This window comes from Atractosteus spatula, chromosome 12 (genome assembly GCF_055471065.1).
Source record: "Atractosteus spatula isolate fAtrSpa1 chromosome 12, fAtrSpa1.hap1, whole genome shotgun sequence".
Lineage (NCBI taxonomy): Eukaryota > Metazoa > Chordata > Actinopteri > Semionotiformes > Lepisosteidae > Atractosteus > Atractosteus spatula.
In genome coordinates this window covers 29,969,935-29,987,209 of record NC_142717.1, presented here as the reverse complement: position 1 = coordinate 29,987,209, position 17,275 = coordinate 29,969,935, and the positions used below count along the sequence as shown (strand labels likewise).

The window sequence follows — 17,275 nt, the reverse complement described above, 5'->3', positions numbered from 1 at the left end:
CAGACACAGACAAAAAACATACACACAGTCACACCAGGCCCAACTTTTCACAGACACCAATTAACCAGCCAGTATGTTTTTGGACTGTGGGGGGGGGGGGGAACCGGAGAGCGTGAAGGAAAACTGCATGAATACAGGGTGAACATATAAACTCCACTTAGATAGAGAGCACCCCAGGAATTGAACCCAGGGCTCCAGCAGTGCAAATCTCCAGTGAGAAAGCAGAGATAAAAATTATAAAATGGAGACAAATTAGGTTTGCACCATTTGGACTAACTTCAGTTTTTTTAATTAACTGTTTTGGAGCATCAAGTAAATCAAAATAGAGACTTTAGACGTTTTGTACCTAATTTATTCTACAATTCTTCCACATACCGGAGTCAAACAATTGTCAAAGGCAACAGCATATTTCTCAGTATCAATGTATCAAAGTTTAACGTGTAGCTACAAACAAGTTTTCTTATAAAACAGTTATAAGACAACAAATAAATACATTTTAAACTGCAGTGGACTACCTGTATTATTTACACAATAAAATAAGGTTTATATAACAAACTATATTTACAGTTAAAGTAATGGTGTGCATGTGTTAGACTGACAGAGCAGTCTTTGTCTCAGCTGTGAGACTGGATACACTACCCAGAATCTTTTTCAGCTCCTTGTAGCTGAAGTGCAGCTGCTCAACCTCAGTCTTGTGACGGGATCGAGTATCTTCCAGCTCTGCTAACAGACACTTGTTGGTTGAAACTAAGGATCTGAAATAAAACAAAATTAAGGACAGTCCAAAGAAAAGAACAGTTATTTCTGCAGCTTCTGTTACTAGCCAAATCAAATGTCCCTTTTCAGTTTTAAAAATTTCACACTGCTTGTTGATTTGTTTTTTACTATTGCCCTCTTATAAATCTCAAAAGATACTTTATCAGAGAATTAATACAGATGTAAGTGAACAATGAATTTCTGTTGTGGCTCATCACTTTAAAATGACCCTGGCAAAACATGAATGGGGCTGCCCTCTTCGTAACTCTGGGATTGTGGGACTGTATCCTGTTCCTGGAACAAGATTCGCAATGTATGAGGGAGTCACCAGAACTGCGTACTGCGATGGTAGCAAACCTGCAGCAGATGGGTGAACTGCAAGTGGCACAGGCCAAATATTACTGCAACCTGCGCCATTAAATAACATGGAGTCTGAGAGGACTATCATTTTATGACGTGTTACAAGACCAGTGCTTGAACAGAGTCCAGGGCGCATGCACACTGCGATCTGAAACCATTATTTAGTTATTTCAAAATCCGCAGCTACAGTAGGAACGTGGCTCTGATTGCATACCGGTGGCTTTCTTGCAACATCAATGCGATCTCCTGAACCCTTTCGAAGTGCTGTAAGTTCTGTTTCAGCCCTTCCACCTCTCTCCTCAGGTTCTGATTGTTGTTCTGGTGCTCTGAAAAGAAGACAGAAAAAAGTTCTTAAAATAAAAAGTTCTTATAAAGTCCCTTTGTGCAAACCACTACAGCATTATATGTTATTCTTTATGTAACTACACCAATGACAGCCAAGATTTTCTTTCATGTACTGTAATACATATTATATAATACAAATCTAATATAAAACATATTAGATGTATTTCAGACCTGAGTATAACTCCTGTTCTATGAAAGCTGAAAAAAGAGAGATGTGACTGGGCTGCCCACATAATCTGTATTTTAAGAAGCTCATGATCCACTTTTCAAAACCAAGTATGTTTACTGCCTTGTATTGACTGATCTCAGCTCTATTTACTGGTGGTATTCATGCACAGGTGACACTGTTCTGGTTTTCAAATTCACTGTAGCAGAAGCATTTGACTTTGAACTTTGAATTGTACTGATAGGTCTTTATATGATGTGATTTGTAGATTTGTAGCAGGAAGTGTCAACCTTTAATTTTTACCCCAAACACTACATTACATATTTCTACAACAACCCTTTTCAAATTAATATTATTTTTAATTGCTCACTTACATCTGTGTGCATGACCCTTAAAACTGAATGTAATACGTATGAAATAAAATACGAGAGAAAACCCAAAGGTACACAGGACTTTGACATGATACATCTTGAAATTTACTGTAGCATACAAGTGAGCTAATACAGGTAACAGGTAACCGGTAACCCAATTATGATCTAACCAACCAACTGTAACAGTGTTTAACAGGGTTATACTGTAGTTCTCTGCTACAAATCATCTTTGATTTATGTACAAAACTTAAAGTGTTGTGTATAAGCTTATGCTATTTCAACTGTTCACATCCATTTCTGAATCAATGCAATAATTCTTAGTTTTAAAAATAATCCAAGAGGATTAAGATAATATACCATAATCAATATCTGAAACATTTTAGGCCAGATATATGGTATCTTTAGGATGATGAAACAAATCTTCCTGGAACAACAATTTTCAAATAAATACTGTACCATTTTTCATTCTGCTAGCAGGAAGTGTCAACCATTTATTTTTACCCCAAAAACTACATTACATATTTCTACAACAACCCTGTTTAAATTAATATTTATAGGAACAGATATGGGGGCAGATACATACCAAGAAGTTCAAACTTTGATTCATCACAATGTTTACCGTTTAACAATTTTTGCTCCATTTTAATAAGCTGCTTGTGCAGGGACACATTCTCTTCCAAAGTGTCTTTTAATTGTTTATCCAATGTGTCCTGATAAAAACAAGCATAATTCAATAAACAGATAGTCATAAAAACAGGAAACAAGAGTGTGTCTCACAGAGTACTGATTGGTAAGCTCATAATATATTAAGTCTTAAACTATAATTATAGATCCAAAATAGAGCAAAAAGACAATAGAACAGCATGTATTATTTAGAGAAAACAGTCTCCTTTTAATCACAGGGCCCCCTTAAGAAAAACAATGGAAAAGAGAACTGCATTGTGGGACAGGCAGTACAGGCAGTAAGAGCAGGCCAATCTGGATGAGAGAGGATAGACACTTAGGAGTTACAATGTCTAACCCCTGACACAAGGTACTACAATATGAAGGAGCTGGCTGATATAAACAGTCACAGTGCAGGATTGCTGGTATCAGTATGAGGTTATGCCGACCTATATATTTGGTGAGACAGAACTGCAGTGGGTGGGTGTTAGCATGAGGCTATGAGGCTATCATGTAGGGACAGAAGTGGAGACATCAGGGTGAAGCTCAGCTTAATATCTAGAACAAAAAAATCAGATCTTACAATAGTATTCCGTGCCTGGCTCAGCTGGGTAGTCAGGTTTTTTATCTTCCAGTGATATCCCTGCTCCTGTTGTTCTATCTGAGTAGACAGAGGTTGGTTGTCTTCTTTTACCTTCTTCATTTCATCTTCCAGTCCAGTGCTGTCTTGTGCCTTAGACGGCCCCAGTAGTGACAGAATCTGAACGGCTTTGGCTTTGATAAAATGATAAATATATATATTAATGATAAAAATAAGGCCACATAAAAGATCACAGAAGAAAACGGAGCACAATATGCACTTACTCAGGAAGTTTTCATTGCAGTGCAGAGACCCTTTACCATTCCAGAACTTATCCACTTGATCCAAAAGTAATTCCAAGGGTTCTGAATGCATTTTTTTTCTGACAACTGGAAGATGAACCTTTTAAAAAATTACAGTGACATAAAAACCCACCAAAGAAAGAGAAAAAATCTAGACGGATGTGAATTTGAACTTACAGCACTTGCTGTCTAATAATATGATTTACTGGAGGCATGTACTCTTGCATGAAATACACAAAATAAAGAAAATCCCATATCATAAAAAGTCATTAAATTCAAAGAACCTATACCGCTCTGGTAAGTGGTTAATATTTTCTCTTTTGACTGTAGGTTGTAAACAACATTTTTAACTAATCTCTCTGAAAATTATCTAACTGGAGGTTTTCTCTGCTACACAGCAGACTAAAAGCTGATTCAGTTGGAGTAAGGTCAGGTGATAGCACTCCTCTTCAGAAGTTCAAACTGTCGACTAGCTTTATGCATAAAGCCAAGTATCATTTCAACCAGCAGAAACGTGTGTATCAGTACACTTGCTGTAAATTTCCATTGATAGTGCAAAGTCTGACAGCCCCTGGGTTAGAACAGGTCATGAAAATCACTGCCAAGATCGACAGACATCATTTGCATCTGTAAATATATATACAGTAGGCTCATCGGCCTTTCCTCAGGTTGCTCCCTAAGAAAGCATATCTTACCACATATTGTGTTACTTGTTCAGTACTTGCTGCGCCCTCTGCAGAATGGCAGCTTTGTTCTGCTCCATGAGAAGACTGCAGAGGCGTTTTCTGACGCGGTAATGAATCAGGTGAGCACTCAACACTGGGGGTGGCACGTCTTCCCCTGTGGGCAGTCTTTCGGCCATTGGAATCAGTTGGAGAGCGAGTAACGGCAGAGGTCACAGAGGAGGAAGGAAGAGTTTTTGAGGAAGCCGTTGTCTTGTTTTCCATTCCAGGGCTGATTGGTCCTGCTTAACAAGAGAAGACTAACCTTGAACTATTGAAGTGAAATGACATGCAGGCCATTAGGTTACCAGTTCTGCTGATAATTATAACCCAGTCATCTGAATTTTTAATCATAAAGGCAGAGTTACATTAGAGTCCTCCTCCTCCTCAGGTTTGTTGTTTTGTTATGACCAATCATCACTGCACCTTTATTACACTTATGTTGCAGATTGGTAAATTCCATGTTGCTCTTTCTTCTTGTACTATATGTTTATTAACCCAAATGAGAAATATTCTTGTCTTGTTTTATGGAATATCAGGTCCTGAATGACTGGGAAAGCAGCACTTATTACTTCACACTGTGTGGTATTTCGCACCTGGGTGTGGCGTGAAGTGTCCCTGGACTGTAACACTGTAGCCAGGTTTGGCCTTATCTTCAAATTCCCATTGACGGGCAGAATGGCTGTCCTTTGACTTGGGTTCTGCAAATGTCACCCTCATACCCTCACTTCCTTTTACACTGCTCAAAGGTGCACGTCTTGGAGAGGAAACAGTGGCCTGAGGCTGATGATCTGCAGGAACAGAATTTAGAGGTTAACATTTTAGACAGGAATTCTCATAAGCAGATGTTATTATAGATGTTCAGGTGGGTAGCTGCGTCAGCATGCGTAGGCTGCAAAGGAACAAGTAATAGGTTTATTCCATGCTGAAAAAAAGAAGAGAGAAAACACAACGTTTCGACCGTGGAGCCTTCTTCAGGTGTGAGCTTCTTCAGCTCACACCTGAAGAAGGCTCCACGGTCGAAACGTTGTGTTTTCTCTCTTCTTTTTTTCAGCATGGAATAAACCTATTACTTGTTATTATAGATGTTTTCCATTAGGGAAATCTACCACTTTTTATATCTGAAATAGTGGCTCGGGGTAAAAATTGTTCTGTTAGTGATGTGCAATCCATCCTTGGCAGTTAAGATAAAGCCTGTGACAAATGTCAAAGGATCACAGTTACATGGCCAGCAGAAACAGGAAATGTGAACATATAACAGACAAGTTTGACAATAACTGCAAGCATCAGAGATGTCCAGAATCTCCTTTGAAAGTGAACTGCATTTAAAACAGCATTTTATCACAGACTTCAGATTTATTTAAAATGAAAAGAAAAATTTATTTGGAATGAAAGAGAAAGCAGCACATTTCATTTCCTTAGAAAAAGTACTTATTAGTGGATCCAGGTACAGTATATTAGTAACTTAATTTGGGTTTGTTCAGAACTTTAGCTGCCTTATAAAGCCATTTAAGTTTGGTAGTAAATAAACTAATGCTTTTTATTTTGTCAGAATGTGGATTAGCATGAGTTCATGAATAACCTACTATTTGTTATCTTCCTGTTTGTGAGGAAAACGTGTGACTATGTTTCTTTTGAAAAGTGGACAATTTAAGATTAAAATATAAACATGCAAATGTAGAAATACACTTTAAAAAAATATATAATAAACATTCTTAAAGTATATGCAGTTTCTATATGCATTTCTACAGCTATGCTTATGGGGATTGGTACAGTATAAAAATGTAATTAGGAAAAGAAGAATAATGAGGACTCACTTTCTTTCATTTCCGGTTGCTTTCTGAGGATTGATGTTGGTGAATCCTGAATGACAAAAGTTAACACATCAGTCCAAGTAGTCAGAATATTTCTAGTGCAGCTTAGTAGTATTATTGTTAAGATCAAAAGAACACTCAAGAATGTAAAGCTGCCATTAAAAAGCTAATTATTTGGAAACAACCTGTACAGAACGTGTTGAAACAGAAGATGAAAACAAAAAGGTTTTTTCATGTTCCATCTCTAGAAAATACAAGGGAATATTAATGGAACTCATACATGCTCCTCTCCATGGAAATCTTTAGTAAAAGGCAAAGGATTTATACTACTGTATATGCAGAGAAACCAGAGTATGCTGATAAAATGGAATTAAATGTACATCCTTTTCTGTGCCATTTTTTTTTAAATTACGGAGTAACAAACATTTTTCTGTGTACTACGACTTAATTTTCTCATTCACCACACAGTGGACTGACAAGGAAAAGATAATTCCACAAAATCAATGTAAGACACCTGAACATCTTTACAAAGTACCAAACTGCATTTCAAACTGCTGAATCCAATACAGGGTCACGGAGGAGCAAGCAATAGGCACAAGGCAGGATATATCTTAGACAGGACACCAGTCCTTTGCAAGACACAAACACTCACATCAGGGCCAATTTTACAGATGCCAATGAACCTACCATTATATCTTTGGACTGTGGGAGGAAACTGAAGCACCTAGCAAAAACCCAAACGCTGGGAGACTATATACTGTAAGCCTCAAGCAGATAGCACCCAGGAATTAAGTCCTGAGCTCCAGAGCTACAAGGCAGCAATGCGTGATATATCTTATTACAAATCTAAACATGAATATGTGTGGGAATGTTTGTTCAGTGGGTGTTCACCTGTTTTAACATGGTACTTTCTTCAGAACGATGATAGCCATTCGAATAATGGGTATCTTGCCCATGGTAACCTGGAACAACAAAACATCTTTTCAAATCCTAAAAGAGAAGCTCTCAGAAGAAGCAGTTAATTATTTGTACAGAAAAGTACAAAAGGCAGTTATATGAAACAATGGTGTAATTAAAGACTTAATGTAAGCCAATGTAAAATTGGTTAAGGACTCTAAGTTAAAATTCTTCCCAATCATGCTGATCTCCAAACTTCCACTGAGGTGACAATTACAGCTGCTTCAAAATGGAAAAAAGTTTAAGCAATACAGGTTTAAAATCTCATTTAAAAAAATATATATATACTTTTAGAATAATGCTTCCACTTTCCCATCAGCAGATGGTGCAGAAACACTGTTAATTTAATTAAATACCACAAAACTGCATTTTTTGCAATTGCAAAAACTGCAATAACTTTGCTGAATGTACAGGATATACATACAATTTTCATTTGTTTGTCTGAAATACACATTTCATGTATTATTATGATGGCAGATCCTGTTTACAAGGATCTGTCTCTTGTAAAAACTGGAAGATTTTTCCCTTACGTGTCCCTTGGGTTAAAGGATATCGCAATGAGCATTTGTCAAGTCAGTGATCTAGTTTGGGAGGAAACAAATAATTAATTTTAATATTTAATACTTAAGAGGCTCAACAAATCTTTTTTGAACCCAAACTCCTGAAATCCAAAATATAAGCACTGCTTTCACTCTAAATCTGTATGGGATCAGATTTTGGACTCTGCAACTGCCAGACAGGTCCAGCCTGCCCCTCAGAAGTGCCGTTCTGCTCTGTCTGCAGCTCAGACAATCCGGTTTGCAGACACTACAGTACCACGCTTTGCAACACATGACTGACTGTACAGATGACTAGATCCACATAAAGCACTGAAAAGCACTGTCAGAGAACTGTTGAGTCTTCACCACAAATGTGTGAAGAATAGGCAGGTAGAAAAGGAATGGTGCCTTTGGTGTGAGATGTCTCCAGAACGTCCAGGTGGGACAAATGATGTGCAAAACCAGAGGGGAAGTAGCTCCCCCACAGCACAATCCACAGTAATAGCTTTCACTGGCAACACAGACTGTGGAATTAGCATTATCATTTTTCTGCAAGTGGCTTTTTTGACTGGTAGCCTAGATTATCTGTATTCAAGAAATAAAAAGTTAAAACCAGTACTGTGTTTGCTGAATGTAAGGATGGCTTTGAGCTGTGGTTTTAGCGTATTACATTTGAATGATCACAGATCAAAACTGCAGGGCAAACGTGTTGCATGAATGCACTGGTATGCCCACCTCTGTTAAATACTGTTATTAAATGCTCCATTCAACTATAACATGTAAGAAAATATATTAAATTCTTCTTCTTTTTTTCCCTCAGTACTGAAAGGGGAGGTGTGGGCACCAATGTATTAACACTGGTCAGTTGCTAAAGGTGAAACCAGATTGAACTCATTCATGAGAACACACACACAAAAAAATTAATTTCTGCATTACTGTGTAATCACACTGATTAGGTTTCCCTTTTATTTTCATATGGTCATTCATCTGAAGTCAAAGGAGGCTATGTGATGAGGAGGTTGGTTTAGATGTCTAAATTTGTACATGTCCACTTCTTAATTAGACAACTTACCCTGTAAGCGATAAAGCTCGACTTCTGGGACTTTCTTGGTGGATCCTGTCAGGCCTGCAGGCTTACCCAAGTCCCAGTTACTCTTGGCAACAAGGTTCAGCACTGCTTCATCATCTTCATCAAGGACAGAGCGTTTTTTACAGAACAGCCTTACAGAGGATGCCCTCTTAAGACCAGACCTGTACCAGAAGAGATATTATCAAACACTGCGCACACACAGTACACATGCAGCAAGGTTAGTGAGGCGAAGAGATAAGAATTGCACCTCTGCTCAATGGACTCCGAGGAAGATGAAGAACTGTGCTGGTGTTCAAAAGCTTGCTCTGAAGTAAAATGCATGACAGCCGCTTTGCGTTCGCTGTCCCTCACAGGGTGATCATCTAGGGGAATAACAGCCCAATGCAATAGTAAAACAGAATGAGGAAAATCAAGGCATCAAACAAAGGAGAAATCAAATCTGTTATACATTCACAAGGCTTTTAAAAGACAAAGGTGAATCACTACTCACATTGCAAGAAGGTTCTAAATAACTGAAATAGATTCAATTGTTAAAACTTAGGTGTACAGTAACATATCTGTTATCTGCACATCTAATTTGACTATATGCTGAAGCCGTGACACTGTAAAAGTTTAACACAGCATATACGCTAGTAATTTCAAAAATGTCAACCGTATGTTTTAGATACTGGGTGGTATGGCGGCACCATGGTTAGCATTGCTGCCTTGCAACACTGGGGCCCTGGGTTTAATTCCAAGGGTGCTATCTGAGAGTAGAGGCGTTTATTGCCATATGTACTGTACAGTACATGTACATTGAAATTCTTATTCTCGATGATCTCTCAGGACATACAGAGTACAGCACAGTACGACAGACACCACCACACAATGTAGACAGTACATTGCAAACATAATAAATAATAAACAGAACAAAAAATATGTGGTAGTGAAAAAAAACATGGCAGTGCATACAGAAAGTGGATAGTACAGTGGTGCACTGTGTTCTGAAGCACTGCAGTTAGCTGTTTTTTTATGTTTTCCCTGTGTTTGCGTACTTTTAAGTTTCCTCTGGGTGCTCCAGTTTCCTTCCACAATACCAAGGCATACTGGTAGGTTAACTGGCTTCTGGAAAAGTGGTCCTGGTGTGAGTGTTTGTGTCTGTGTGTGGTCTGGACTGGCATCCTGTCCAGGGTGTATCCTGCCTTGGTCCTGTTGCTTATTGGCTCCCCTGTAACCTTGAATTAGATGAAGCAGTTAGAAAATGGATGGATGGATGTTTTAGATACTGAAACTGAAGCTTTGTGTTAAATTACATGCTCTGCATGATCCTGTGGTTCTGTTCTGACAATTTTGCCTTATTTTCCCACAAATCACAGGGCTTCTGAAAAGACTGCTAAAAACTAAGCAGAACTGGCAAGGAAATGAGAAGAATATCACTTCTGCACAGGCAGATCTCATGCACAGCACTTCTTAAGTCACTTCAGAAAAATAAAGGTCCAACTCTTCACATCCACCTCAGAGGAATCATTTCAGTTTGTAAAAGAGTCCAGAAAAAGACAGAGTCTAACAATGGCTAATAGGATAAACACCAACTCCGAAAAGAAATCAAGCACTGGTGATATGATATTAATTACTCTTGCAAGTGACAGTAGTGGTTGGTCAAAAAACTTACCCAGTTTTCTAAGGTTGGGCAACATATGAACAATGTAGAGACGATAATCGGGGTCATTTTTTGTCACAGGGTTGAGCCGGAGATCCAGCTCCTTCAATGCAGTCAGCTTCCGGAGGGTAAAGATGGCTTTCAAGGAAGGTATGCAGTTGTAATAGAGGTTAAGCTTTTCAAGCTTCTTTAAGTGTTGTATCCCCTGCAGAAGCATGAACAAACCACATCTTTGAAATGACCTATAAATGTCTCCTTTTCAGTGGTGAAGCAGCACATCTGAAAGTTTCTATTTCTTTCACAGCTGCGACTCTGCAATGAATCTGCTGTTGGAATGTCCACATGGCAGAACACCACCAGACTCTTCCAAGAAGGAGAGTGAAAATCCACCTGGTTTCCATCTTAGAACCACAGAAACCTGTGCTAAATAGGCTCTAGATGAGATGGAGAAGAATGGCCCTGACCTCCAGAACACAGTACAGGATTGACTGATCTGCTTACATCTCATTCACTCATGTGAACTACAGCACTGGGGTTAGACTGGAACAGGCCGCTGTAGTGTGGGCCAAAGAGCAGAGCAAAATAATATATATATATATCCTTCTAACAACCTTTCTAAACATTGCACTGTTTTTAAGGAAGCTTACTGAAGCTGTCTTAGTCACTTGTCCAGATTTATTTTATCTGCTTGTTTTGTATTAAATTCCTAGGCATCACCTAACATTACTTACTACATAGACCTACAATAACTTACACATAACATACAGTACACTCCAGAAGCAGACACAGCTTCCAAGACTGGGGGAGGAAAGGTAAGAGAGCCACCTATTTCTTTGAATTTGCTGGCTTGAGTTGCTGCCCATTACGATCAGTGAGTAGTGGTTAAGGCTCTGAACTCTTGACCTGAGATTTATGCGTTCAAATCCTGGGTGGGACACAAATGTTGTATTCTTGAGCAAAGTTCTTCAGAGTTCTTCTTTCCCTACAGCAGAATCGGGACACTCAGCATAGTGCTGTTTGTACTTTGAAAGCAGAAGCGTCTTGACAAAGTTGGGGCAGGTGCCCTGTAAATCTTTCATTCCTGTAAAGTGATTTCTGCTCCAGGAAGAAGACGTATTTCATACATACAGTAGTTCAGAACACACGCCCATAATAATTTTCTTATCTTCATACTCTACTCACTGATGCTGAGTAATTCATCTGATCATATCATCTGACTGCTATTATGTTTATACGAAGATATTTCCTAGAAAGCAAACCAAAAATAATACTTCTAGCAAACTTTGGACAGATGCAGATTAGTCTGCGATCTGTCAAGAAATGAGCCAATTGTTCTCTAAATCCTATGATGAACTCAAGTTTATATCGACACATAGGACCTTGATATGTCACTTAGTTACTACTTATAGCTTGACATTCAATATTGGGTAAGATTTCTGTTGTTTTTTCAACACAATGCCTGCGGTTAAATACTTTAAGATGTACTGTAACTACCTTTTGCGCCAAAAAGGGAACAGGGAACTTATCTATATTCAGTTTTTAACCCCACTGATCTAATGCAAATACACCCTTGTAATTACTTAAATCTGTAGTCACTGGAGTTTATATTCTTCTTCCTTTTAATTCGCTGAATCAGAGGTGCCCGTTCATGGCAATGGAGGGCCAGTGTGACAGGGTTCTGTAGCTCTTTTGAAACATCTGAAGAGCCCGGCGAAGCTGTTAAATTGATTAAAATTAAGAAGCAATAAAGAGATGATTAAGAGCCGAGTTGGAGCGAAGACCTGCAGACACGAACCTCCAGGACCACGACAGGACACCCTGCACTATATCATAAAGCCATAGTTGGACAAACATTAGCTTCCATTCACCTCTATCGAGACCAGCGCATTCCGAGAAAGGTCGAGATTCTTTAAATGAACAAAGTTCTTTAAAGAGTTTCCCACATGGGCGATCTTCACGTCATAGGACCCTGGAAGAGACAGTGATCTGACATCCGCTGGAAGCAAAAAAATTATATCTTAGACTTGTGTAAGAAAATTTTTTTAAAAAAACCTTATATTAAAGGTACAGCAATTAGCTTTTCACATATCATATCATCATTTATGTCATGTAACACACCTTGTCTGAAGTAACAAGAATGTAGTAGCCATTTGAAAATCTAGTACTGTTAGTTACCTTTCTTGGACGAGGGGATGTAAAGGTTACAGTACATAAACCCAATGCACTATAAAAAGTAGTACTGCTTATAGGAGTTGCAAAACTATGTGAGAAAGAGAAAACTTCCTGGGTATTTTATTTTTCTAACAGTATATATTAGTAGTGGGGGAAGTTTATCTTTTAAAGAAAAGGAAAACACATTTTAAAGTTTTTTGGAAATATGTAATAATTGCAGTCTTTCAATAGTAACTGTGTGCTTGCGTGTGCCCAGTATACGGTATGTACTTGTGTCCTGTCCAATCCACGGTACTGGGATGTCATGTTACTGGGATCCCAGGAATATGCTTTCTAGTAATGAGTACATTGGTATAATGACTGCAGAAACAAGTTCACTTGTTACAGAAAAACCAAACATACAGCCATTCCAAAATTCTGTAAAAATTTGCCCAAACCCAGACTCTGAGGAGTTAAACAGTAGACTTTTGAGGATCTTCATTTACCTCACATTAGGTACAGACAACAAAAATAAAACATTTTTCACATTTACAGTATACTGTATACAGAACCATCACACTGCGTCAATGAGCTATTAATTTTGTAGTCCTCTCCTCCTTACCACAATAAGGTAAAATGCTTTGTTTAGTGGGTTGAAACTTCATGAAAATGGATACTTAAGATTGTGTGCTGTTCTAATTAAAACACAATACTTGTCATTTAGTACCCATTCAAAAACTGTCAAGACGTCGAGCTGGGACTTGCGAAGTGTTACATGCTTTGTAGTCAAGCTTATTCTTAAAAGATCATGATTTGCAAAATGTTAGAATACATCGAGTTCTAATAGTACACAGTTGTTACACATCGAGCTTGTCTACGCATCGTCTTTCTTTGAACGAAAATGCGCCTTTTCATCTGATATTCGGGACCCATCTAGATTAAACGTCTGTCCTTGCTCGTTCAGTAAAACGTTGGCTTTTTAATCGACAGCAGGTTAATGGTTTGGTCCCCGGACAAACTATCCTTCTACAATTTGTATGTAGGTTGAAGTCCTACGTACAGTGCTTCCTTATACTGTAGCATTAAAATGCCCAGCTACAGTATACAGTAAATGACCCAAATCCAAATGCAAGTCACTAGTTAAAGCATCAGCCACACAAACTCAATATTTTCGCGAGGACAATGTGATTTTTACTGACATCTCCTTAATGAAGAGCGCCACTGTTCTTTTGTGTAAGAGAAGACAGCATCGAAACCAAGAAACGTACTTTATGATGCACAAGAAGAGCAAACTACACTGGCCCGGACACCTGACGCACGACTGCAGACAACAAGCAATTCAACCCCTCCGAAACAACAGAATTTCGTTTCGGGGCTTGAAACTAACGTACAATTCACAGCGCAACGCAGTAGCCTAGCAAAGCCTTGAAAAACGTTCGAGTGTGTGTTCTTCACGTTTCACTTGCGACACAGTAGAGACGGTGGCGATTACCTAAACATCTGTGCTGCAGTTGCAGCCTTTCTCGTATCCACTGCTCAGTTATCAGCAGACCGTCCGCCGCCATCCTTTCAAACGTCGGGGGGTTCACCGGGGCGAGCATGCGCGTTGCACCCTGACTGAAGGAGCCACTGTTTAGCTGCAGCAGCTTCACTTATCCCACTGAAAAGACTGACGTCTAGAAAAAGCAGTTTTGTGTCAGCGAGATTTGTTTCTGTTGTTGAATAGCGGTGAAGATGCACACAGTAACTCTGAGAACCTCGTAATTGGTTACAGAAAAACAAATACATCGAAATAAAAAAATCAGATCTTGCTGTTGCTGCTGCCACTTCATATGGATACTCATTTCATATCGGAAAATATTGGAATATTAACAAACGCCTGAAGAATAACCTTTTAATTATGAGCTGACATAAACATAGTTTATTCAGCATGGAAAGTGAACACTATATTGAATAATAAAAAAGGACGCGCTTACTTTTTGAAATAACCTGTTTTTCCCGGCCGGCTTTTCACTCAGGTCATCTGGCGTCCCAACACCTTTGTTCTTAACCGACTTAAGTTGGAGCGCGAAAATGTTATGTCATGGCGGTATCTTCTTCCCATCTGATAAATGTGAGAAGCGTGCAATGATTATACGCGTGTAAAAGTAAATATGCACACAATATTTTTTTAAAAATACGACATTAACTTATTTAAAATGCGTCAGTCCATCTAGTTTTCTGGGCTTTTCGAAGTTATTCGAATTTAAATGCAATAACGAAATGGATGGCTGTATTTATTTTGTTTCCATGAAACCACAATTTAGGAGCTATGGAAAAGTTGTTTTTCTCACTTCAGAGTTGCTGGCAGTAATTTCCCAGAACAAAAAAGGAAGAGGTATTTAGAGAATTTAACTTAATGTTACTTTCTAGCACTCAGTGTTCTATATCTCAAACATAGCAGGTCAAATATATTTCTTTCTTGGCTGCATTTACATTGTTTCATTCCCATTCAAAGCTCTATAAATAGATTGTGGTTAGATAATGTTTAATATCCACAGTAAAATGGAAATTTGTGTCTGAAAACAATGAGTCTAATTGATGCAATGGGCACACTAGATGCTCTGTAGTTTCTGAAAAAGAAGAGTACTTTGCACTCAAAATGGGACAATTAGATTAATGTACAAACATTCCTCTTTTTAAAGCATTGAGCATCTCATTATTTCTCTTAACACGGAGCAGTAACAATCTACAGATATTCATATTCAATTTATTAGTTTACTGTGGCACATTAAAATCGATTTTAAAAGATCAAGAGCTTCTGAAACTAAAATGGTATTTCCTCTCCAAAAACTTTTCAGCATATAGAATCACCTTACTGCATCACTGACAGCTGTAGTCTCCTCTGCGGAAGCTCTGTCATTCATGAAATCCTGGTTATATCCAATTGTATGATATTTAACTGACACACCTATAATAATGTAATAATAATGTTTATTAGCCCTATACAATTTCTTGCATTAGGAATTCGTCTTTTCGCATATCCCAGCTTTTCTCCATGAGACACAGACACACAGACAGGGAGAGAAGCTTGGGGTCAGAGCAGGTTTAACCTCATAAGGCAGGTTTAACAGTTAGGCAAAGAACCCCAACAATGGGTAATAGGGAATGTTTTTTAGTTCAGCACTTAGTCAACAATTGTCAAATTATTATTGAATTATTCTTGCTTCGATCAATAAGAAAGTTAAGCAAAGAAGAGCCTGTTAATAATTAAAATTTCAAGTGAAGAAATTCCATTCCTGTTATTGTTTAAAAAAACTTTGTTAAAGATAAATAAACTCAGTGTACACAGATAAAATTGATTAAATATTAGGGAAATTCATTACAAAGCAGCATGGACAATTCAATCTCAGATGTGTTAGAAAGGATCAGGAAATTGGAATGAAATTTCTGATATCTGATTTTTTTTTTGCTTTTTGGTTTATCACTTACAGTAACTCTTCATTAATAAAGCACACCATGCTTGTGTTTCCTTCTTTCATCAATACTGTTCTTCAGACAATGGTTAATGTGCCTGCATACTCTCACATCTCTTTTTATTTTCAAGAGACCTCTTGACTGGACCTATCCCAAGAATCGAGAACGAACTTTGAAGACACAGCACTACACAATTTTACTTTGATTAAGGTGCAGTTTGTAAAGTTGGAGTCTTCCTTATTACTTTGGAAATCATCTTGTAACATTTGGACTATGTTGGCTGTAAGATACCACAGTGAATTACAGTGTCCATCTGTACAGTTACTGACGGGTTTAACATCAGACAATGAGCTGCAATTCTTATGTCTCATTTGCTTTTAAGCTAAAGAACATTGAATTTGTTAGTGTGTATTTCAGAACTAAATGTACATCTAAGATACCAGTCTTTCTGTAGTCAAGACTCTGGTGAATATGCACTCATAATAGGACATCACATTTGCTAAATTATCCTTTTACAAAGGTTTAAGGACTAAAAGACTCAAGTACCCTTATTATTCTATTTACAATAAAGTCGAAAAGAGAGTTTGTCCTGTGGCCTCAATGACAGTGTTCTTACTCCAAGATGGTGTCACCTTGCTTTAGGTATTTGTCACTGCAGTTTGTATATTGTGTTTTCTTTTCTGTTAAGTATTCAAATTTGTTACCATGAGAGCTGCATGAGGCACCCTTTGTGATTGAGCTCCTGTTTCCTGTATGTTTTGGGTTGCCACAGCCCTTACCAAGAATTAGTGGCTTTGTGGTAATGGATAGAGTTGTCTCCATTGCAGGGATCATGTGTCTTGACATTACATTCCAGCTAACATTACTTGTACTGTTACTGCAGATTCGTAATGAGTTTCACATGACACCGATTCTTATTTTACTTTTAGGCACTTACTGTACAGTAGGTAACCTTATTGTTTTAATGTTTTCTCATGGAATATCCTCAGGTCATTGTTAAAGGTTAAGTCTGCCCATAAAACTGGAAGATCTATAAGCTCTCTCTGTAATCTTTGCGTGATGCTTGGCGGTTTTGTTTCAACTCTGTTCTGGCAATTTTCACCTTATTTCAGACCCGCTGAGTAATAACCATACTGTTGAAAAGGCACTGTATTTTGAAGTTCTTCAATTGTAAATGTCTTTGTTCTCAGCATTCACAAAGTGCATCCTCAAATTGATCAACGTAATCCCAAGATGTCAAGTTTAATTAAGGAAAATAATGCTAGATTATTAATTGACATACTTCTAACTGAAGAAAGAAGCAAGTACTGTAAGTCAGCAACTATTGAAAGAAGTTTACTATTAACATTTAACTGTAGGTATTT

The 17,275-nt window shown here is 38.0% G+C and overlaps 1 protein-coding gene and 1 non-coding gene across 2 annotated transcripts; both read right to left on the bottom strand.

Annotated features, from left to right (window-relative positions):
* Positions 1–513: 513 nt before the first annotated feature.
* cep72 (centrosomal protein 72) lies at positions 514–14,056 on the bottom strand. Its single transcript, XM_088928896.1, has 14 exons — positions 13,948–14,056; positions 12,173–12,300; positions 10,317–10,509; positions 8,913–9,027; positions 8,648–8,826; positions 6,971–7,041; positions 6,083–6,128; positions 4,862–5,056; positions 4,239–4,510; positions 3,526–3,643; positions 3,245–3,435; positions 2,582–2,708; positions 1,331–1,442; positions 514–755 (listed from the first exon to the last, which is right to left on the bottom strand). The coding sequence occupies exons 1-14, from the start codon at positions 14,054–14,056 to the stop codon at positions 590–592; spliced, it is 2,022 nt and encodes a 673-aa protein (XP_088785022.1). The 3' UTR covers positions 514–589.
* On the bottom strand, positions 6,317–6,434 carry LOC148822872 (U5 spliceosomal RNA). Its single transcript, XR_016093876.1, has one exon. It is a non-coding gene; the product is annotated as a U5 spliceosomal RNA (small nuclear RNA).
* Positions 14,057–17,275: the final 3,219 nt, after the last annotated feature.